At 43.2% G+C, this 25,208-nt stretch overlaps 1 protein-coding gene across 5 annotated transcripts in view; it reads right to left on the bottom strand.

Annotated features, from left to right (window-relative positions):
• Positions 1 to 25,208, bottom strand: part of LOC127597655 (anoctamin-1-like) — an 84,241-nt gene that overhangs the window by 38,817 nt on the left and 20,216 nt on the right. For 4 of the 5 annotated variants that reach the window (XR_007961701.1, XM_052060838.1, XM_052060840.1 and 1 more), the window contains exons 3-9: positions 15,672 to 15,770; positions 13,929 to 14,080; positions 6,676 to 6,730; positions 4,402 to 4,450; positions 3,115 to 3,170; positions 2,798 to 2,839; positions 395 to 459 (exon numbers count right to left, since the gene is read on the bottom strand). Coding sequence is in view for 4 of the 5 variants with exons in the window: in XM_052060838.1 (XP_051916798.1) it covers positions 395 to 459; positions 2,798 to 2,839; positions 3,115 to 3,170; positions 4,402 to 4,450; positions 6,676 to 6,730; positions 13,929 to 14,080; positions 15,672 to 15,770 (518 nt within the window). In the remaining variant the exon portion in view is untranslated. The remainder of the gene's footprint in view (positions 1 to 394; positions 460 to 2,797; positions 2,840 to 3,114; positions 3,171 to 4,401; positions 4,451 to 6,675; positions 6,731 to 13,928; positions 14,081 to 15,671; positions 15,771 to 25,208) is intronic. The other variant, XM_052060842.1, reaches the window with a different exon arrangement.

Here is a 25,208-nt window from a genome sequence, read left to right as displayed (position 1 = left end):
AAATGACAGACAATATAAAATTAGCTACCTGAGAGGGGAAAAAATGGACTTTGTATATTTACATGCACACAATTGGCTTTGACAAATGAATTCTCTCCAGAACTCACACTTCTTTTCTGATGCTAAATACTGTATACTTGTTTTAGAAGTGAAGTTTGCCGATAGAGATAGAGACAGACAGACAGACACTATGTGCACACATATGAAATCTTCCTGATTATGAGTCTGATTTTTATTAACTCCTCCAAACCAATATGCATAACTAATTTAATGACATCTAAAATATATCCTTTACATTTTTTATATAGTGTGTTTATATTTTGTTCAAGGTCGACGGATAGACAGATAGATTGATATATATTGTTGATGAATGAATAGAGACAGACAGATTTACCTCACTAGTCCAATGGGCTGGTACTTGTAGAAGACGCTGTAGTTTGCCCACTCCTCATACAATAGCTGAGAAAAAAATCACTGTTATTTATATGCCAGCATGTCAATGTATGGGTCATTCGAAAAGAACTCATGCAAAGTTGGTATCCATCCATCCATCCATCCATCCATCCATCCATCCATCCAGGCATCCATCCATTTTCTAATCCACTTCGCCTCACAAGGGTCACGTGCATGCTGGAGTCTAATTCCAGCTGTCTTCGGGGAATCGACGTGGTATACCCTGAACTGGTTGCCAGCCAATTGCAGGGCACACATTGACAAACAACCATCTGTGCTAACACTCACACCTCCGAACAATTTAGTGTGTTCCATTAACCTGGCATACATGTTTTGGGGATGTGGGAGGAAACGAATACCCGGAGGAAACCCACACAGGCACGGGGAGAATACGCAAACTCCACACAGGAACGCCGGTGCTGGAAATGAACCCTGGATCTCTGCACTGTGAGGCCGGCGTGCTAACCAGTCGACCACCATGCCCAAAGTCGGTGTATGTACTGTACATATCAAATGCGTTGTTCTCATCATAAATTTGAGAGAAGTTTCAAATATTTTTCTTTGTTGTTCTCAACCAAAGCACATGAATATACAGTGCTTATGCTAAGGTCATCTACATTAGCGTTTCTCAACCAGGGATACATTACGTGAGCACATTGCAGGGGGTACATGAAAAGATTTGACCATTTATTTTCCAGATCAATTGCCTGTGGTACCGCATCACCAATATCACAACAGCCACCTTTAAGCTCAAGTGTCTCATTAAAGCTCAAATGGCTGATGAAAAGAATGTAAAACTGCTATACAGTAGTGAGCTTGAATATTAGTCTTGTAAGTCTGTTGTTCCTGAGATTTAAAGTTCAATGCCTGTTTAAAGAGAGCTTATTTTAAGAAGCTCAAGTTTTGCTGTATGTTTCATTTGAGGTAAAAAAATGCTCAAGTATAAATGTTCAAATTAATTAAAATAAAGTGATTTTCATTTAATGATCAGTTGTGTTACGTTCTATCTTTGGTGAATCATCAACACATATGAGTCAGGGGTACTCATTACATGACAAAAAAGTATGGTGGTACAAAGGCCAAAATAGGTTGGAAACTACTGATCTACATTAAGAAAACCCACCACTGCTGCGTCTTCTGTAAACTTGATGATCTGTCGGCAGGCTAAAGAGCGGGGGACTGCGGACGTTGCCCTGGACACTAGTGTTTAATTCCCATTGCTCTGCTGCTGTCGTGACAGCAAGCAGAGGACCAAATTGCAGGTGCCAATGTCTAGCTATTACAATTGCGTTTTTTCTTCCAGCTGTTATGTGGCGATTGTATTTTAAAGACAAAACAAAAGTCTATAAAAAGGATGTAGTCATTAGTGCTCTTCTGCCATCCGTGGGAAAAATCTAATGTGAAATGTGGTGGAGATACGATTGTTCTTTGATAAATTGGCTTGATTGTTGTGGGTCCTTGTTTGAAGGGAAACTCTTACTGTTTAATAAAATAAAGAGGATACCTTAGAGTTTCCCAGGTCAGCGGTGGCAGAGCTGCTTATAGTACTGCTGTGAGTTATATTGATGTGCATTTGAGTTTTGTTTTTCCTCCTGAACATGCATCACATTTGGATGACACATGAGCCGTTTGACTGTTGTTGGCTGGGGTTGCCAAATAATGGCTTTTTATACTTAATTAAGGCGTGTTCACAATGTGTTTAGCTGGGTTTTCTGTCGAGAAAACCTGGCACTCTTGAACAAAATGAACTGCTGTTCAAAAACCGTACATTGCAATAAAATACATATAAGTTCAGTTCACGTTGGCCCAAAATATGAACGTGTTCATGAACTTTCATTCATTAAACCAGTGCAGTTACAACACTGTTGTTTTTCATTTGACTGTTTTATTCTTATGGCCAACAAGTGTTTTTCTTATAAATGATTACCGTGATATGGCTTTAGACATGCTGGCCCCAATTGTAGACATCAGTACACATTTAGGTTAAAAAAACAAAAACAAATATTATAATTTCATATGGTGAAATTACGGGAATGGGTTTCAATAATGTGCTACAACCTTCCAATTAAAAGTGTTCACTAAACACTGATTTTATAACAAGTGATGATTATTATGTTGCTTTTTTATAAGAGAATAGGTCATATTATCACTTTATATTTTACATTTAGGTCAGGTTTTTTTTTCAGAATTAGTTTAAAATAGTTAATTAGCCATTATTTACATTTAGTTTTATATTTCTGGCTAGTATCCGCTATCTAGTGTTGTATGTAGAAATCGCTCAATTGTTCCCAATTAGTGATAAATTAAACCTCAAAATGGTGGGGGTGGAGTTAGGAACACTTACTTTTCTGTCATTTTGCTCTGCACTCTCTTCATCAATGTCTCCCTATTGACAGAAAGATAAATATCAAAAACACACTTGTTCCATGGAATGTGTGTGTGTGTGTGTGTAGAGAGAGAGCGACAGAGAGAGAGAGAGACAGAGAGTGATGGAACCTATTCCAGCTGACTTTGGGCGAAAGGTAGACTACACGCTCAACTGGTCGCCAGTCTGTCAAAGGTCACATACCCGTGTGTGTGCGTGTGTGTGTACTGAGATTATCTCGGTTTTCGTTGAAGAACCCTTTCTGATGTTGTTTTCTGTTGCTTTGTTCTACTCACATCATGGAGAGGATAAGCAGCTGTATACACACCACTACCGAGGAGACTGGTGATACCTGCCCAGGAAAATGAAATCAGTATTATAAATAACTAGCTGGTTCGCCGCCCTCCGGGCGGCTCATCAGCTAGTTCCTGCGGAAGGCTGGTAAGGTGGTGGTTCGCCGCCCTCCAGGCAGCTCATCATCTAGTTCCTGCGGAAGGCTGGTAAGGTGGGCCTTCGGCCCACAAAAGTGTTGTTGCTTGGTTCAACTTTTTGTTCATCTTCATTGCTTATCGCGAAAATAAAGAGATGTTTAGCTCTACTAAATAACTAACAATTTCATTGCAATGCTTGTGGGTAGACAACATTTTTTCGCTAAAATGCCCGCGCGATCGTAGTGAGCCACTGCCTGAGTGGCGCAGTGGCGGCGCGGTGAAGTAGGTACGTTTGAAAAGGGACAGACGGAAGGACAGACCGCGTGCGGGACGACGCGCAATATATATATATAGATAATGGTAAATTATTAATATTTTGATTCTCCCGATTTGCTTTGCTTACTCACTTACCTCACACTGGGGCTGATTTACATAATAACCCCCTCCCACACTGAGTTTCGTCACCCAACGACTCAATCAATATAATTGTGTGAAGATCCAGTGTCGCAGGGCACATTGCACTGAAATGTGATAACGCAAAAACAACCACATCCCCAACAGGTACTCTAGTATCATGTCGAAGCCTCGAGGGTGGGCAGCGCTATGTTGAATTTTGTTCATTTGGATTTGGCTTTGGACTGAAGGGTCACAGTTGTGTCATGCTGTGACCGCTCCCCAAAAATTGTAATTATATAACCAAGTCACCAAATCCACAACCCTAGCTTAAGATGTTTTTCTATCCTTTCACTCTGACATCACTCCTTGCATGCTCCATGTTTGTGGTCTGGTTCTCTGCATGAGCCACACAAAATCAACCACCAGATTTCAGACTGAATTTCTTATTTGGGGGTGATATTCAGTATAAGAAAAAAATACCTGTTAACAAAATGAAATGCAACTGAATCTGTGTAATATCAACAAAAGAGTGTCAGTCAGCCTGGAGTATAATTTGATGTACAGTAATTTATCAAGGTCATTATGAATATTGATACTATGAATATTCTGAAAGCCCATGTTTGGATTCAATTGGACAACATTCTATGACATGATGATAAAAACATTTAAAAAATGGTTTGTTATGATTAAAGTAGTTTTAGTAGTCTGTCTTTAATTTGTATTCTGAATAGCTTCATTTACAACTGTCAGACTTACCCATGTTGTATTTGGCCTTGCATTTAGTCCTCTTTAGTATTTCATAAACCTAAAAGAAAAGTTATGTGATTAATGTATTGCTACTGAAACATTTATGAAATGTGTATTTTCATACAGACAGCAAAGATATGTGATTTTTTTTGTTCAGTTTCAGTTCAGCCCAGATGCCACCTCAGAATGTTGCTACTAAAAAGTTATATATGATTTTTCTTAAATTTGTATAAATTAGTATTATAATCATTCTACTTTGTTTGAGATTACCAAATCCTTTTTCAATCTTCTTATATTTTTTTTTGTCTGAACAACCAAACAACGATCTCAACAACGATATCATCATCATCACTCTCTTCCGTTTATCCGAGGTCTGGTCGTGGGCGGAGCATCTTAAGCAGGGAAGCCCAGACTTCCATATTCCAAGCCACTTCGCCTAGGTCCTCCTGAGAGGTCCTGAGGTGTTTCCAAGCCAGCTGGTTGGCATAGTCTCTGCAGCATGTCCTGGATCATCCTCGAGGCGACTCAATGTTTTTGAGCTGTGTCAATTAGGACAGCCCAACAACATCCAGAGTCTCTTCACGAATGTCATCCACCCTCACAGCCTTGCTAGCAAGGAGATATTTAACCACCTCGGTGACCTCAGCCCCAGAAAAAGAAGAGTCAATCTCAAAAACTCCTGTCTCTGCTTCCTCAAAGGAAGGTGTGTGTCAGTGGAAGTGAGGAGGTCTTCGAAGTATTCTCCCCACCAACTCACAACGCCCAGTCCAGGTCAGCAGTGCCCCATCGCCATTATACACCGTGTGAGAGGTGTCCTGCTTCCCCTTCATGATAAAGTGGATGTAAAACCAAAATTTCTTTGAAGCCAGGGAAAGTTGTTTCCCATTGCCTCACAGAACTCCCATGCCTCGGAGACTGCCAAAGCTGTGTTCTACTTGGCCAGTCGGTATCTGTCAGCTGCCTCCAGAGTCCTACATCCCAAAAAGGCCTGATCGGACTCCTTCATCTTGACTCCACCCTTGACCGCCAGTGTCCACCAGGGATTGGCACGACATACGACAGGCAACAACCACCCTACGACCAAAGCCCAGATTGGCCGCCTCAACAACATAGGCACTGAACATAGTCCACTCAGATTCAATGTCACTGCCTCCCCTGGGATGTTGTAAAAAGCCGCAGGTGGGAGTTGAGACTCTGATAAGTGATTCTGCCAGACGTTCCCAGCAAATTCTCACAATCCAAATAGGTCTGCCAAGTCGGAGACCACCATCTTCTTGTCCGCTGGGGTGAACATCAAGGTACAGGTGTCAAGCCGGGGGTCAATAATAATGTACATACCTGCTAAATGTCTCTCAATGTTGGGAACTCCAGAGTGGAAGAGAGTTCAAACCCTCTCAAGAGGACTGTCACCAGAGCCCAAGCGAGTCTGAATTTCAAACAGCTTCTGAGTATTTTTACAGAGCAGGTTATTGTGTACTTTGTACATTAATTGGGCTATTTTAAAGTTCACCAAGTCATAAAATTTCAGTGTGTTTGAGTTGATAAATAGTGAATTTGTGGGTTCAGTATATTTGATCGATTAATAATTCAGATTGCTTTTTTTGTAATTTTAAAACAGGGGTCCCTTCACCATTACTGAGATCATTAATCCCTCCTCTGTCCATTTGAACCTTCCTGTGTCTATGAACATCTACCCCACCTTCCATGTTTCCCTCATCAAGTATGTTTCCTTCAGCGACCTCTGCCCTCCGGCCGCTCCCCCTCCAGGTGGCGGCCATTGTGGGGCTGCGGGGGTACTGTGATGTGTTGTGCACACGCTTGCCATTTTGAATTTTTGTGCCTCAACATTTGATCTTGATTGTCTATTTCGAGTGCCTACCTGCCCAGCCTGGCTCAGTGTTTTCCTCCACCAGCCTCTTGACCCTACACTTCCCCTCCTTCCCATTCGCTCTTGGATCCACTGCTGTCTTTTTGCCTATTGTTACCCATAACAGGCAATTACTGTTCCTATCGATCACCTCTGAAAAGAACGGTTGTCTGTCGTTTTTCAATTCCTTATTGTAGATATGAAGACTGTCTTTGTATACCTCATAATGAACCTGTAGTTTGCTTTTTAGGTTTAACCAGCGTGACATTTCTCCATGGTGACTTTTTACTGACTCGCATCTTTGGCCTTATTTGGCGCACCGGAATCCACAGTCAAAACCTCAGAACAGAAAGCACTAATGCTTGGATGTTTTCTGGAGTTGTGAATAATTGATGACAGATCTGTGTGTGACTTACGATTGAGCTCCTGGTTTTACTGTCAAAAAAGGAATCCTTGTCTGAAAGGTCAAACCTGGGGACACACAGAAGCACACGAAAATATCAACATTTCACAACAAAAGGACCCTCACTGTTGCCAAGTCCTCTGCAAGGAAAGTCACTGTGCTGCAAGCGAAATATGATGAGAATTGAGAAGTTTTTAGTCCCTAATCACTTGTTTGGAAAAATAGTTAATATTGTGGTCAAGACCTTTTTTTTTGTTTTGGACATTCTGGACATTGTTTGTCCACGGTGCCACCCCTCTGTTTTGTTTTGATATCCTTTTTTCCCATATTCTGAGGGAGTATTTCCTTTCCAATAACTTGGATTTTTTGTGTCTTACGGAGACTTGGGCAGGTACTGGTGAGTACAATGCCTTGATTGAATTGTTACCACCTGACTGTGGTTTCCTCGATACCCCGAGGACATCGGGACGTGGTGGAGATATGGTAAGCATGGATATCCATGGGACAGGAGAAGTGCACCAATCTTTTTTTTCGTCAATGGATGCTACAGCTTCTTGTTGACTTTGAAACTTAGCTTGTAGCTGACGTGTGCACATTTTGAGCATGACGTCTCTGATCCACTGGTTAAAGGACACTTTGATTCTCTCCTCTTTCATCTCAAACTGCTTCAAACAACAAAGCGTGTGACGGAAAAGTGGTTAGGACTGCACAACTGTCCGTGTTTTATGTTATGTGTTGTGTTTATTATTTTACTTTATGGTAACTGTTTTGTAAAGCGCTTTGTTACAGCTGCCGCTGTTGTGAAAGCGCTATATAAATCAGCATGTATTGTATTGTATTGTAAGCATCTTTAAGAACAATTTCAAATGTAAACGGTGCACATTCATCACATCGGCCAACAGCTTTGAAGCAACCTTCTTTGAAGTTGGTCGTGTTTTCCCGGTGCTTTGTGCTGTCATTTACCGTCCTCCTAAATACAACAAAGAGTTTTTAAGCGATTTTTCAACCTTTCTTGCGGAAATCAGGCTGAGATATGATCATATCCTCCTAATTGGGGATTTTAATATCCATGTGTGCTGTCCGGAAAAACCGCTAGCAAAAGACTTCTTAAGACTTATTGACTTAATTTTGTGCAGTATGTGACCAGCCTGACACATGAACAAGGACATATTTTAGACCTTGTCCTTGCTCATGGTCTACCGGTGTCAAATCTAGAAGTCCTTGAAAATGGGATTTCTGATCACAAGGCAGTTTTATTTGACGTAGTCTTATCGCATGCTGCTGTGAAATCTGGCGCTCCTAGTTGTAAACGCTGAATTTTTAACCCTCGCACTGCTAGTGGTTTCTCTGATGCCTTTAATAACCTTTGCGTACCCTCGTCTAACACAGAGGAACTCGCCTCTTGGTTCGACTCGTCATGCCGTGCCATCCTGGATTTGGTGGCTCCTTTAAAAAAATTGTGCTCCCAAAGCCTAAACCCGAGCCATGGTTTTACGACATTACCCGCGCAGCTAGGCAGGAGTGTCGCAAAGCTGAACGCAAGTGGAAAAAAGACAAATTGCATGTCTCTTATCAAATTTGGAAAGACTGCTGGCGTAACTACCAGCTAACAGTAAAAGAGGCCAGAAGAGATTATCTGTCGGACTTTATTCTAGCTAACCGTCACAACCCACGCGCACTATTTAAAACGATAACGATGTACTCAAACCCCCTCTACCTACTTGCTCGGATTCTTCACCCGAGATGTGCAACAGATTCCTTCAGTTTTTCATTGATAAGGTCTCTACAGCTAGGACTCCGGTCTCAAATACCGCATCTGACCCCTCTGTCCATGTTTCATGTTCAGCTGTACTAAATTCTTTTGGATACTGTGTCCTTGGCGCTTTTGGAGGATGTAGTTCGCCAGACAAAGCCATCTGGCTCCCCTTGTGACTCTCTTCCCCCACGCTTCTTTCAGGAGGTTCTCCCAAGTGTTGGTGCATCGGTCTTGGATATCATCAACAGCAGCCTTTCTTCTGGTGTAGTTCCCCAACAGTTTAAACATGCTGTGGTCCAACCCTTGATCAAGAAACCTGGTCTTGATCCAGATGTGCTGTCAAGTTACAGGCCCATTTCCAAACTGCCTTTCATTTCCAAAATTCAGGAAAAAGTGGTGCACCTGCAGTTGAAATTTTTCTTGGATGAACATAACATCTTGGAGGTCTTCCAGTCAGGTTTCAAGACGATGCATAGCATGGAGTCAGCCCTGTTACGCGTTTCTAATGACATCGTCCTGGCAAATGACTCTGGAGACCACGTGTGTCTGGTTTTATTGGACTTAACTGTAGCATTTGATACAGTGGATCACAGTATTCTGCTGACTCGTTTGCAGCCCTTGGTGGGCATTGGCGGCAGTGCTCTTGAGTGGTTTAGGTCCTACCTAGCTGACAGGACCTTTTGTGTCAGCCTTGGCTGCTCTGAGTCACACACTGCTCCCCTGTCATGTGGTGTTGCACAGGGCTCAATTCTGGGGCCTCTGCTGTTCTCACTGTATCTGCTGCCATTGGGTTCCATCTTAAGGAAACATGGTATTCCCGTCCACTGCTATGCAGATGACTGCCAGATCTATGTCCCTCTGAGCAAGAAAGACCCCTTCTCATTAAGGCCACTCCTATCCTGTCTGGAAGAAATCAAAACCTGGATGGCACAAAATTTCTTGAAATTCAACGAAAAGAAGACAGAGGTGATATTGTTTGGTCCCAGGGGCCCTTGTACATTCCATCCTGTAGACTTGGGCCCCCTGTCTCCTTATCTGAAATCAACGGTCTCAAACTTGGGCCTTAAACTGGACAGTGATTTCAAACTCGATCGGCAAATTGGTGCCATTGTTAAATCAAGCTTCCTTCACCTTAGACAGCTGGCCAAAATAAAACCTCTCCTCTCACATGAACACTTTGAGACCGTAATTCATGCCTTTGTCACATCCCGGCTGGATTACTGCAATGCCCTGTACTTTGGAATCAGCCAGTCCTCCATTAAGCGCCTTCAGCTGGTCCAGAATGCCGCTGCTTGCCTCTTGACTGGTACTCGTAAGAGGGAGCATATAACTCCTACTCTGGCATCCCTTCCCTGGCTCCCCATTCATTTTAGAGTTATTTTCAAGATCCTCCTCTTTGTATTCAAATCTCTGAATAATCTCGCACCACCTTACCTCATCCACCCCTACACACCTGCCCGGCGCCTCAGGTCTGTGGACCAGTCTTTGTTAGAAGTACCAAGAACTAAACTGAGGCTCAGAGGGGATCGAGCCTTTTCTGTTGCTGGTCCCTCTCTCTGAAATGACCTCCCAATGAACATTCGGCAAGCCTCCTCGCTGCCCATCTTTAAAGCCCTCCTCAAAACTCACTTGTATTCTTTGGCGTTCGACTCAGCATGACTTTGATTTGTTCTTGGTTTTACTGCTTGGTGCTTTCTACCGCCTTTATTACGGATTCGTCTTACTGTTTATTGTGTATGTTAAATCGCTCCATGTACAGCACTTTGTATGCAGCGATGGCTGTTTGAAAGTGCTCTATAAATACTGTTGACTTGACTTTTTCAGTGTGGGCTGGGCGCCTCCCTAATCAGTGCACTTGCCGCCCCTACACACCTGCGAGTCTTCATCTCATCAGCCACTTGCTGCATAAAAGCCAGCCTGAGCAGTCACCCATTGCCAGTTCGTCAGCCATCTTTCCTGCCCTACTCGCATCTGCTGAGCCGTTACACTCCTGTGTTCGAGTACTCCTTGAATTGGTCAGTTTGAATACCTTTCTGTTCCTGCCACCTCGACCTGTCCCACTTCCTGGTAGTGATGAGTCCTGCAACACCAATGCGTCGACGCATGCATCGAGCTCAAAGAGCAATCCACGTGTCAGTGCGTGTGATGTTTTGTGACGATCACATGGCAAACACATGAACTGTGTCGACTCAGTTCAGGGGGCGTCGATGCAGCAAAAACCAGCCACACAGTGTTTATAAGGAAGTGCGTCTAGCGACACCATGCCGCCTGCCGAAACAAGCCAGACCTCACCCTCGCTCGAATGAAAATATATATTTGGGCAAAAGCAAAAACACACAGATTATCAGAAAAACATGTCCATCTGACTTTGAGTGTCGTGTCGGCTAGGCTAGCTTAGCTGTTGCCGTAGTTCAAAGCTTCTTTTATATGTGACGTGTGTTGCGTCGGCGTACGCGCTCACACTCACGTGCAGAGAGCAGCGGACTATCGACTGCTGAAGCGCGCTTCACTCGAATGACGTTGCTACAGTACGTGCATATTATGGAGCAGCTTCCGGAGAAACGCAAATTGTCCGCCGTGTAGAGCCATTTTTATCTCCTTTTGGAGAATAAGGTATTTATTCAAATCTCCTTGTCGCACCAAGTGCCTCTCGGATTTTTGTCTTATTCCAGGGTTGCCCAAACTTTTTAGACCAAAGACCTTTCGATCAACTAACCTCCCTGGATCTACCCTTACCGGCGCACGCGCGCGCACACAATCACTCACACACACACACCATGATGAGAAACAGCCTGAAACATGCGATGCACTTTTGAAGCCTGTTAACTATCGTAGCTCACACGTACCGTTAAAGTGCTTCCCTGGGGCCTCCTAGATTCCTATTCTTTGCCTATGCCTTTGGTGAATTGTACACGATGCAAACTCTGAATGAGAATAATGACGATAAAAGATGGAGCACAATAGCTCTGATCACACGCTGGAATTGCAGACTGCTGAGCGCCAACAACTTCCGGTGAAGTAATCAGGCGCCACCGTAAATTCAAGATTTACCAGCTTTATTTATTTATTTATTTGGGGGGGGGGGGGTGAAAATGAGACTGATAGGATAGCCTACATTAACACAAAAAATATATTACTAACATGTACAAAGACACACAAATGGTTGGTTGTTTTTTTTCTCCTCTACCTGAGGTCCAGCGACACGCAGTCAAGACAAGCTATTATAATCGAAGGACCAACACACTACTGTTCCAAACCTGTCCAACCTCGCAAAGCAGTTTCTCGGTACGCTGGCATCACAGTGCCATGCGAGCGTGTTTTCTCCACAGCAGGGGAAATAGCATGTAAGAAAGGCAACAGACTGAAATTGAAAACACTGGAGAAACTTATTTTTCTGAATAAAGATTTGCGAAGACAAAGCCCACAAGCATCCTTATATACATAATTTTCACATTATTCAAACATATTGAATAAAACAATATGAATGCATAGATGTGAATGATATTGGATACACTCCATCATCAAATAAGTAAGTTCAGTCTGTCAAGTGGGTTGCCTGCAGGGATTTTGAAAGTCCAGCAGGTGTCAGTGGTCAGTGACAGTATCAACACAGTGTGTCATTGTGTCAACACGCTTCATGAGGCCTCATTGACCCATCACTACTTCCTGGCAATAAAACCCTTCATTTTATCTGTGTGTGGGTCCTGCACTTATCTTTCGCGAAGCCTAACAGTACGAACTGGCCAAGAATGGACCCAGCGGACCCACCAGGCCCCGTCATGACAAGAGCTCTTGCTTGGCTAATACAACCTCAGATCAGATGAGACAACCCGCTAAATTTAAGCATATTACGAAGCGGAGGAAAAGAAACTCACAAGGATTCCTTCAGTAGTGGCAAGCGAGGACAGTGTGACCTGGGATTGTCAGTGTGCTCCTGTCACGTTTTGTTTTCTGTCATAGGTTTTGTTACTTTGGATCCTGTGTTTTTTTTGGACTTTGAGTATTTGAGTGAGTTTTTTTCCATTGTACTCCTGTTTGTATTTTTTTGTTAAATACATTCCGGTCAGCCAACCCTGCCCCTCCCTGCTTTTTGGGGTTCTACAACTACCACCACGCAAAACATGACAAAGGCATTATCGAGACTAGAGATTTTCAAGCCAGAGACACAACATAGTCTTTTGGAGGTTGAGACTGAGAAAAGACCAAGACTGTATCTATCTAAAAAAAATCACTTCTAAGAAACTGAACAACATTACCAGTATCTTTTTTTCCCCTTCATGTTTGCAACAAAAACTAATTCTGTGATGTTGTTTTCCAAATACTACAATGAAACAAATATCTAATTTAAGAAAAGTTGTTGTTTCACTTTTTCTACAAATTATGTCATCGTATTCTTCTTAAAAACTGAATTGTCCTGAAAAGCCACAATAAAAGTCAGGCCTGGTCCGTGCATAAGTTTGGTGCACGTCAGCTGTCCTCCGCTAACTTATCAACAAATCAATATTGATGAATGTCGGTCAAATCACCCCATCCATCCCCATGACACACAAGTGCCAAAAAAAAAATAATTTTCAGGTTTAAACAAGCTAGCCAGTCACAATGGTGCCTGGTAATTTGGTCTTGCCTTTCCTGCTAAACCTGCTGTGCCCGTGACACGACCCCAGATAATTGCTCAAAGGTTGATGGATGGAGGGATGGCGGAGTTAACAGCATTTATTCTCAATGGAAGAACTTCATGAAGCCTCTTCCTACTCGCACAGTTTCTGGGAAAAGAAGTGACAGTTTAATCCATGAAAATACTGAGATACATAGATGGTAAATGGGCTGTCACTTGTATAGTGCTTTTGTACCTCAGGTACTCGAAGCCCTTCACAAAGTTTTTTTTCTCATTCACCTACTGATGACACAGCATCAGAAACAACTGGGGATTTCGTATCACGCTCAAGGACACTTTGACATCGCCGCAATGGCCGGGGATCAAACTATCAGCCTCTGGGTTAGGAAACCACCACTCTACCACTAAGCCATGCCAACCCTGATCTTCTTAACAAATATTGACAAGATCCTCCATTCTAGACTTACAAACACCTTTCCATCATGGTGGATGAGGTACTCTGCGCTGACATTCCTTTGCTCGATCATAAAGATGATACATAAAGGTTGACAGCCACTTACACTCGCTAAACTCCAAGCAATTTCGTGTCTTCTATTATATGCAAAACGTTCTTCTTACGGTAATCTTCAGTATAGGTTTAGTTATTTTTCTCTCATTTGACAACTGGTCAAGTTTAAGGGTTGGTAATGCAAACTGTCACAGGTTGGTTTGGAAGCAATTGGACCTAAAACCAAGCATTTTTGTTTTGCAACAACTATCATGTAAGCTCAACAAAGAATAGAGAACAATAAAAACAGGATCAGATTGCTTGAGATTGCCAATGGAACCAGAAGTTCATTTTATTGTTCTTCCACCCTAAACATGTTAGGATGTAATAACAAAAAAGGGTACTTACAGGTGCTGCTTTTCCCTGGAGAAAGTGTGTGACAGGTGTTTGATGTTCTTCGGTTGGGGCTCCTCAACATGAGGATGAAGAGTCTCAAGAACTTTACTGACGAGTAGATTAAGCTTCTCTATCACACTGCTTGACTTTTTTACTTCATATACCTACGAACAAAACCCCATTTGTAAGTCCATGTATGTGCATGGGTTTGCGCACACGCGCACACACACACACACACACACACAAGAATAACAATGAAAGATATAGCGCAACAGCCCTGATTGCAAGCTGCAATTGTAGACTGCTGACTGCGAACAACTCCCTGTGATGCAGGTCATGTGCCACCAGAGGTTAAAGGTAAACCCGCTTTTTAAATGTTTTTTTTTAAAATAATTTTTGTGAACGTGAGACTGATAAGATGCTAAGAGTGCTGTGTGCACTAACACAAAAATATATCATATTAATAACAGAAACATTCATTCATTCATCTTCTGAACCCCTTTATCCACACTAGGGTCGCGGGGGGAGCTGGAGCCCATCCCAGCTGCCTTCGGGCAGTACGCGGGGGATACCCCGAATTGGTTGCTAGCCAATTGGAGGACACACAGAGACAAACAACCATGCACACTCAAAACTAGGGACAATTTAGAGCAGGGGTGGGCAATTATTTTTTTGTATAGGGCCACATGAGAACCAGAAAATATTATGGAGGGCCAGATCAAAATAGTGAACTAAATTTTACATAATATTAATTGGATTTCTTTTTTCTTTAAAAAGCAGTACTTAGCATTTTTCGGCACGTTTTTCAGACATTAAGAGTACATTATTTCGTCGTATCGAACGTGATTTGCTTGACTTGGCGCTATTGCAGGCTTCCGTATCGTCTCCCCCTTCCTCCCTAAGCTCTGCAACTTCAGTAACTGTGCCACCTGGCGTTGAAATGCCTGTCATTACAAGTCCAAATGAAATGAATGCAGTCGTTGACATTGAACCTTAATTGTGTAGCAACCTTCGGCGGACCGGATTAAAAAGACCAAGGGGCCGGATTTTGCCCATGGGCCGTAGTTTGCCCACCTCTGATTTAGAGTGTTAAAGAAGCCTGCCACGCATGTTTTTGGAATGTGGGAGGAAACCGGAGTACCCGGAGAAAACCCACGCAGGCCCGGGGGAACATGGAAGCTCCACACGGCCTCCCTGAGCTGGAATTGAACCCGGTACCCCTGCACTGTGAAGTCGACGTTCTAACCACTGGCCTACGAGGCCGCCAACACCGACACAGACGCACACTTTTTTTTCCCCTCTACACCCCCTCCTTGGTACCAGTATGCGAGCTAACATCTGTCATGTTTTGGTTTGTGACCAAGAGGTGGCACTGTGGGGCTTTTCCATACAGCTGCACACCTGTTGGTCGTTAGGTACTTAGTGGCTATAAAAGGACTCCCGGCCGACTACTCATTGTCGGGTCATTGTTTGTTGCTCTTTGCTCCTGTCTTTGTTTCTGTTATTGATAGTTTTGAGTTTCAGTCATTGTTTTTGTTTGCTACTTTGGATTTGTTTCGTTATTAGGACTATGTTTTTGGATTTAGTTTTCTCTATGTTTTAATACAATTCGTCAAGTACACCCTGCTCCTCCCTCTTGCCTGCTTTTTGGGGTCCACCACCACCTCGCTACATGACATCGATCACGATCGACGTATTGGGCACCCATGGCATCGATGAATCACAACTTCAATGGAAAGTATCACAAATCCTTACCCTTTTGGTGGGCATCTTAAGCTTCATGAACTCTGCCTCTCGACAAAGAACATTCCAAGGAGCATGAATTTTCACAAAGCCCACACCTAGAATCTTGGACTATGGCAAACAAGACACAAACAATATGTTATTTCAACAGTGTACCAACAGTGAACACATGCAAAATAAGTGTACACCAGTAAATGTAAGGGAATTAACCCATGTTCTTGGCATTAAGGTGACTTGAGAAGAATTGATTTGTACACCGGACCACTCTCTTTGTGTGTGGAGGAGGTGGAGGATGGCCATGCTCTTGAATTTGAATGAGTTTGCCTTGGGTGCATCCCTTGAAACTTTGGATTGCTCCACAAAGGAGGATTTCTTGATAGTTGCAAATTTGCTTAATGTTTTGTGAATGCTTTTCACAATTGCAAAACAGAAATAAAATCATGCTCGTCAGACCGGTTGTTAAAAGGGTATTCGATAGCTGCCAAGTCTGATATCGGGTCAATCTTCTTGCTAGTGACGGTTCACACTTGGGAGTGGAAAAGTTGAGGCTTCAGCTATCGCTTATCCGCCAAGTGTTGACTTTGGAGGGGTGCCAGCTCCTCGCACATCTCGAAATTCGCGCTAACTCTACGAACAAAAATTAAGAGTTACGCTGTGTCCTGCACGTCCGTGATCTCATCCAGTACTAATGAAAATAATTCTTTCGTCTTCTGCTGCAGCTGGGCATATACATTACCCACGATTTCTTCAATACGTCTGGTGATTGTACTCGCTGATAGACTCACACTATTGAAGACGTCTTTCTTCTCGGGACACACCTCCTCCGCGACAGAATTCATGCATTTCTTGACTAACTTTCCTTACCGCTGCTTGCTATCAGTTGAACAACATGAAAGCTAGCTCAAACAGATGGTTCAGCTAAGCTTGGCGTACAAATGTATTTTTCTGAGCTAACATTCCACTTTTTAGTTTTGACAGTTTCCTCGCATTTGTCCTTGCAGGCTCTCGTATTTGTCGTTGTGATGGGATTCATAGTATCTCCGCAGATTGTATTCTTTGAATACCACCACCGCCTCTTGACAGATGAGACAGACAGCCTTTTCTTTGCATTGAACAAAATGTAATTGTTTGTCCACTTTAATAATAATAATACATCACATTTGTAAGCGCCTTTCACAACACTCAAGGACACTGTATAGCCAAGATTAAATACCCTGCATTCTGCATCTATTTTTCTCTTACCTAACCCTTTCACCATGATCGCGTTCTCTTCGAGAGTGGCGGGTTTAGGATTTTTTTTCTGGGGTTGCCAGATAACGGCACAGACAACAGAAAGATGCAACAAATGTCACGTTATCGTATATGTGTTTATGAAGTAGTTACTAATTAAAAGTTAAAAATGAAAATAGTTCATTAATAAGGAACATTTTATGGCAAAAGCCCAACTTTATGATCAAATACAAATCCACATAGATGAAAAATAAATCAAAATACTCTCTGGTATTGTTCAGGGGGGCCGGACCAAATGCAGAGGCGGGCCGGATCCAGCCCACGGGCAGTAGTTTGGGGACCACTGTTTTAATCCAGCAGGTGGGCATTCCGTCAGCACTGATGATTGGTCCATCTGTCGGGGACCCCTGTTTTGCTGACGAGTGATGAATGACAGGAACGTCAACCCTTTCATAGATAGCAGTTACTACAGTGGACAGGTTACAGGTGACCATTATTGGTGCATGAAAAGGTTTTTAAAAAATGACCGACTAAGCACTGACAGAAATGGGTCTGGTCAGTTTAATCATCGCTAAACTGGTCAATCATCAACTGATCTCTCAGTCCATCAGTCACTAACGGGCTCCTGTTTTGCTGATTACTGACTCTCTCTGCTGTGAAAAATGTGCATTTCTTTTTTATAATTATATCGTAAATGACTATTTGAAACTGAAAATGAGCTTTCAGGACATTGAAAAAGAGGAGTATATGATAATTGAAGTAATTAAAAGAAAATGAAAAATATTTTGCATGCATTATTTTGTGTTTATCATATAAAGTCGACCTCATTCTAAAATTAAAGCTTCTCACCGTAGACATTTCATCTTTTTATAAAACATTACCATTTATATTCTGGGGATAGAAAGGCAACAATTAGCAGGAATGACCAAAACAATACCTCACTGACAGAACTTTTATGGTAAGTTTAGATACGGGCTCCTTTAAAATCCATGAGATGACATGGTGTGTCACATTAATTTGGGGCCCTGTCCCATTTGTTTTATGTTCCCCCTTGGCAGTGTCATCAGGGATCACAGAGTGGACTTCCACAGCTGCGCTGATAACACGCAGCTTTACATCTCCATATGTGTTGATGACACTCGTCCAATGTGCTCTTTTTCTGCATTTTGATATCAAATCCCAGATGGCGGAGGACTTTCTCTTTCTTAACCAGGACAAAACTCAAGTTTTAATCATTGGTCGTGAATCCCAGACAGAGAAACTATAAAGCAAATTACAAGCACTATCCATCCATCCACCAGAGCACTGTTTATCTTCACCAGGGTGCTGGAGCCTGTTCGATCTGACTCTACCGAGAGGCCAGGTACACCCTGAACTGGTCGCCAGTCACAAGGCACATAAAGAAAAACAACACTCACATTCCCACACCTATTGACAAGCCTTCATTTAACTGACCATGCATGCTTTTGGAATGTGGGAGGAAACGGGAAGACCAGAGAAAACAGGCAGAGAGAACGTGCAAACGCCACACAGGCAGCCCAGAGCCCATATTTGAAACCATGATCTCTGAACTGTGACGGATGTGTGTCCCAGCTGTTGGCCACTGTTCCTCCCAATTTCATTCGACACATTGAAAATATAACCCAAAAATGTTTAACACACATACACTCTTTAAGAACATAGCCAGATGCTGCTCCATTCTTTCTCAAACACAGACACAAATGCATGATTTTATCTTAACCAGATGGGTGATTGTAATGCCCCGACTTTCTGGTCCTCCCAAACAGAGTGCAGTATTTCAGGACTTCAACTAGCAGGACTTGTCCTGACGAAGACCAGAAGGTGGGAGCGTATTACACCAATTTTAAAATAATTTCTTCAACCAGATTTTTAAAAATTCACAAAAAAAAAAATTGTCCTCTCATTTATGACGGAGCCAAACTGTCACGGGCAAGTTCCATTTGCACACATTAATACATTTCTTAATAAGAATCTCAGATGAGCATGTTATTGGGTAGTGTATCAAAATGTGTTATGTCTGACCGAGACCAATGTTCCCTCAAATTTTCCATGCGATTATGCATTCACACCAACTGAGTATTCCTTGGACCACGGTGAACAACATCAGAAATGCACATGCTGGCCAAACCAGTATCACATGTGCAAATCAGGTTTGTTGGGGTTTTTTGGTCGTATTGTTCAATGTGACATGACATGCCTGTGAAATAGGCCATGTCGGTGTTGTGCGGCGAAACAGCAGGCCAGGTGAACAAGAATAAACAGGCAATTCAGCAAGGAGATTTTCCAGTTCTTTATTTTCAGGAGTGACAGTTGACCAGTTTTTGAGCAGCCCACGCGTAGCACTGCTCTTCTAGTTGTCCGCCCCCCAGTGACTTCCTCATTTAAAGGGAGTTCACTTGAGCTTCAGGCCAATCAGGGCCAAGCAACAATTGGCCCTTCCCAGGTGGTTGCAATTACCTCATATGAAACAATTAGTGTTCTAAAAACTACAACAGTTTTGGATGGAAAGAAATGTGCACCTTTCTTCCATCCAAAATCCACAAAGAAACATAATTTTTAATATTTGTCTTTCAACATCATGACATCGCTAACCCCCTCTACCCCAGGTTCCGACAACCTCGTCAAATAATCAGCAATAACGTTTTTCTTACCCTGGCAATGCTCAATGGTAAACTGGTATGGCTGAAGGGCAAGACACCACTGCAGTATCCTGGCATTTTGGTGTTGCATGGAGTGCATCCACTTCAGAGCGCGATGGTCAGTCTACAATCTGAATTTTCTTCCAAGGAAGTAGTAACGAAGAGAGTCCACAGCCCATTTGATGGCCAGAGCTTCCTTCTCAATGGTTGAGCATCTCTTCTCCCATTCAAAAGGTTTGCTACTCAGGAACAGAATGGGTCTCTCCTCACCAGCACTACCTTGCACCAGCACCGCACCAAGACCAACATCCAAAGCATCCACTTGCACGAGAAACTCCTTTGAAAAATCTGGACTCTGCAACACAGGAGCTTGACAGATGAAGAACTTTAAGGCCTTAAAAGCTCGTTCACAGTCTGCTGTCCATGGTAGAGGAGATTTAATGTTCTTCCTTGTGAGATCTGTTAAGGGAGCTAATGTGGAATAAACCTATACCAACCAATCAGTCCAAGAAAGGATCTCCGTTGCTTCTTGGTCTGGGGAATCTGTATTTTCTCCACAGCCCTCACTTTCTCCACCTGGGGCTTCATCTTTCCTTTCCCAATCAAATGCCCCAGGTAACTCACCTCTTCTTGTGCCCAGGAGCATTTCCTCTCATTAATGGTGAGACCAGCCGCCTGTATTTTTCCAAGGACTGTCTTAAGGTGCAGGAGATGGTCCTCCCAACTTTCACTGTATATCACGGCATCATTGAGATAGGCAGCTGAAAAACTGGAACAGTCTTGATAATAATGTCCATTAATCTTTGAAAGGTCGCAGGTGCTCCATGCAGACCAAATGGCAAAACTGTAGTGGAAGAGCCCCAACCCCGGAATCTGAAAAGCAGTGTATTCTTTACAGGTGGGGACCTGCCAGTATCCCTTACAAAGATCGAGAGTTGTGATGAATTTTGCTCTACCCAATCTTTCCACGAGCTCATCAATACAAGGAATAGGGTAGGAGTCAAAACATGAGATGCTATTGAGCTTCCTCATGTATGAGCAGAATCGTAGTTGAGATGAGTCCTTTTTGGGTACCAACACAATTGGGTTAGACCATTCACTTTTAGAGGGTTCTATGATCCCCATATCGAGCATTGCTTGTACCTCCTGCTTCAGTGGTTCCACCTGCCGCTCTGGAATCCTGTATGGTCTCAGACGCACAGGTTTACTTTCTTTGAGCACAATCTTGTGTGTGATGAGATCAGTTCGACCAGGTTTATCTTTGAATAATGACGAAAATGATTCTTTTACCTTTGCCACCTGAATTTGTCGCTCTGGGCTGAGGTGTAACGGCGTCACTTCAGGATTACTTCCTTCCCTCTTGGGTGTCATCTCAGCCTCATCCATCTCCTCCGTCTCAGTCACTGGAATTTCTCTGATGAAGAGACTTTGGAAGCTGGGTGTCTCCGCTTGCTTCTCGGCATATAGCTTCAGCAAATTCACGTGAAGAATCTGCTTTTTCTTTTGTTTGTCAGGGCAGAGAATGTCATAGGTGGCAGGTCCTATTTTCGTGGTCACAGTCCTGGTCCTGCCACTTTGCCAGTAGCTTACTTGGTCCAGTAGGCAACAATATTAACACCTTTTGTCCAGGGTGCAAATCTCTCTCTAGCATGTTTATCGTACCACACTTTGTTTTTTTCTGACTCTCCTCCATATGTTTCTTTGCCATGTCTCTGATATTCTCCAACTTGTCCCTCATTTGAAGAATATAGGAGACGACACCGTGTGAGGTCGCCTCTCTAGCCACCCAGTTCTCCTTCAGCATGTCCAGGGATCCACGGACCTGTCTACCATACAGCAACTCAAAAGGTGAAAACCCAGTTGACGCCTGGGGCACTTCCCGATAAGCGAATAACAGAAAAGGCAGCCATTTGTCCCAGTCTTTACCAGTGTCATGAATAAACTTCCAACATTTGTTTTAACGTTCCATTAAATCTTTCAACAAGACCATCAGTTTCAGGATGGTAAGGAGTGGTTCGTATTTCTTTAACTCCAAGCTGGATATATAGTCCTTTCATCAGGTGAGACATGAAGTCCGTGCCTTGGTCTTTTAATATTTCCTTAGGAATGCCTGTTCGAGAACAACTCAATCAAGCACCTGACTACATGTTTTACCCACATAGAACGAAGTGGATAAACGTCTGGATACCTAGTTGCATAATCACAGATTACATGTGCATACTTGCATCCCGAGCTACTCTTTGGCAACGGACCGATAATGTCCATGGCTATCCTGTCATATGGAACACTCATGATAGGTAATGGCTGTAAATACCCGATCCGACTTTTTAGCTGGTGCTACCATCTGACATGTGCCACATAGCCTGCAATATTCCTGCACATCTTTATATAGCCCTGGCCAATAGAATTGCTGACTGACTCGGTCATATGTTTATGCTTGTCCGAGATCTCCTGCCCATGGAATAGTGTGTCCTAAATGTAGAATGAGCTGCTGGTACATGGTTGGAACGACCAATCTCGGTGTTGCTGTGTCAGAGATATACTGTAGATCATCTTTTAATACAAACGGGTCCGCAGTGATTCCTTGCAAGCTCTTTTTGCCTCACACCGACAACCCATCAACTTCAAAAACCTTCTCAAACAGTGATTTTAAAGTTGGATCATTTTTCTGATGTTATCTAAAATTCTTAGGAATCTGCCACTCAGGTTTAATGACTGGGTCCTCAGTACCGGTTTGTATTGGGAAGTTAGTAGGAACACTTCCCCAGTTCTTTTCTGCCTACGCTGCCGTCTACTTTGCCATATGGTTGGACAGTGTATCATCAAGATTAGGGAACTGTTCCAATCCTTCAGTTTGAGACCTAGTGACTGCCATGCATGGGCAATTCTTGGTGATTTTCTGGACAACATGGTCCAATATAGGCAAGTCATCTCCCAAAACAACATCATAATACAAAATTCTTCAATACACCAACCTTAAGTGTGAAAAATTGGCCCTCAATCCCAAAAGTCATATTGGTCGTGGGATAATCCTGACTGTCACCATGAACACAAGTGATATTTACAACCTTCTCATAATTGAGCGAGTCACTACTGACTAAACTAGCTTTAACCAGTGTTTGATTGCTGCCTGTGTCAGCCAGTGCCAGTGACTGGCAGCCCACTCATCATGCCTCCACCCCCAGGTTTGAGCTATTCTTTCAAACCTAGCAAAAAACTTTCTGCATCCTCACCCTCTTTAAGTTCTGGAATTCTGGGTTCTGATAACTTGGAAATTGCAGTTTGACTTACAGTTGGAAACAGTGGAGAATGAGCATATGGTAGGTAACCTTGAGTTGGAGTTCCTTGTGCCGGAGGAAGGTTTGTCAGCCTAAACATTCGAGGGTCAGGGGTTTGGGCCTGCGGTTTTGGAGGAGGATAATGCTAACTTGTTTGTCCATCGAATGTCTGGTCTTGCTTCCTGGTGTACATCTGATCTCTTAACTCATTGATCTGTTCAATTAACATTTCCTCTCTACGTTTAGAATATTGCATAAAGTCTCGTATTTCTTTATCAATTCCCTCATCGGGTGGATCTCTGGTCGTACTCACTGTCACAGTCTTAGGCTGAACCACTTGTTCCATGTCACGCGGCTCATCTCCACCCTGGGCTTGGGAACTGTCTGATGTATCAGGGAAAAAAGGCAACAGCTTCTTTTCGGGGTAACTCAAGCTCCTGGCTTCCCCCAGCCTCTTCAGCACTCTCCTGTTGAGTCTGGTTTGGCTGTGCTGCAGCTGCACGGCTTCTTCCTCTTGCTACATTCCTCATCTTGGCTTCCTCTTTTCTCTTGAGCAAGGAGTACCAATCCCACCACTGCCACCAATTGCTGTGCGGCAAAACAGCAGGCCAGGTGAAAAAGAATAAAAAGGCAATTCAGCAAGGAGATTTTCCAGTTTTCTTCATTTTCAGGAGTGACAGTTGACCAGTTTTTGAGCAGCCCACGTGTAGCACTGCTCTCCAAGTTGTCCGTACCCTAGTGACTTCCTCATTCCTCTTTTAAAGGGACTTCACTTGAGCTTCAGGCCAATCAGGTCCAAGCAATAATTGGCCCTTCCCAGCTGGTTGTAACTACCTCATCTGAAACAATTAGTGTTCTAAAAAGTACAAGGGTTTTGGATGGAAAGAAATGTGCACCTTTCTTCCATCCAAAATCCACAAAGAGTGAAGGACACAGTAGTAGACTGGCACGTGGGAAAGTCTCGGTGAACATAAGCATAAAAAAGCTGATGTCAGAAAACTGCAATCACTTGTTAATATTTGGGATTTTATAGACCACGTTTTCCTCATTAAGAGACACCAAGCGTCTCTACGGGAAGAAACTGTGAAGAAAATAGGTCAGGGGTGTCCAAACTCGGTCCTCAAGGGTTGCTGTCCTGCCTGTTTTCCAGCTCTCCCAGGAGCAACACACCTAATTTTTGAATAATCAGGATCGTTTTAATGATGATTTGGAACTGGTTGATGAGCTGATCATCTGAATCAGGTGTGTTGCAGCCGGGAGGGACGGAAAACAGGCAGGACGGCGGCTCTCCAGGCCTGGACATGCCTGCAATAGGGGGTAGTTGTGGTCTGGTCTCCGATCACCACTCCCAAATTTTCCAGCCAAAGCGGGTCAGATGACATGTTCATTTCTTTGTTTCCGGGATTTGCACGAAGGTGTAAATGCCCATCTCTCATGATTATATTGTCTCGAGATACAGTATACTTCTATATTTTTCCTGAATCTCAAACTCTCAGAAGCCCAAATCAATTTGTATTGTGATGTGATAAACTGCAGAAAAGATGGCTTGGTGTTGGGTCTTTCTTCGACCTTATAGAGAAATAAAATAAACGGTGTCCAAGGAGGGCCATAAGGAAATGGACAAATCCCCTCCACACTATTGACAGCAATTTTCAAACATTAGGTGACGTTAAATTTCCAATGTTCCTCGTTGATGTGACTCCCTTGCACTATCAAGAGTACAGCATCTAAGGAGGGATTTATTACATTGGGGTCTGCAAAAGAGCCATTTCAACACGTTTCAAGAAATCATGGGATGCAAAAACCCTTCAAACATCAAAATTAAGCTTGATTTAATTTTTCTTTGCCCTTTTCCCCTTTTATTTCCCATTGCTTCACAGTGCAGAGGTTGTGGGTTTGATTCTGGCTTTGGCCTTTCTGTGTGGAGTTTGCATGTACTTCCCCTGCCTGCATGGGTTTTCTCCAGGTGCTCCAGTTTCCTCCCACATTCCAGAAACATGCACGGCAGGTAAATGGAAAACTAAATTGTTCCAAAGTGTGAGTGTGATTGTGAGCGCGAATGGTTGTTCGTCTATGTGTGCCCTGTGATTGGCTGGCAACCGGTTCAGGGTTTACCCTGCCAACTACCCCGACACAGCTGGGACAGGCTCCAGCACACCTGCGACCCGTGTGAAGATAAACGGATTGGAAAATGGATGGATGGGTAGAGTTAGAATGAAACAAACAATCAAAAGTGATGGTGGTATCTTCACAAATCGCTTCACTTTGCCACCTCCTATACGGATTCGCCATTGACGTACTCAGGGTGGGGTCAATGTAGATGTACTGTAAATGTCTTAGGTAATACTTGCTAGTGTTTGTCGCAAAGGGCACCACTCATG

Source organism: Hippocampus zosterae, chromosome 3, assembly GCF_025434085.1.
Source record: "Hippocampus zosterae strain Florida chromosome 3, ASM2543408v3, whole genome shotgun sequence".
Classification (NCBI taxonomy): domain Eukaryota; kingdom Metazoa; phylum Chordata; class Actinopteri; order Syngnathiformes; family Syngnathidae; genus Hippocampus; species Hippocampus zosterae.
The sequence above is the reverse complement of the archived record's forward strand: the minus strand, read 5'-3'. Positions and strand labels throughout refer to the sequence as shown.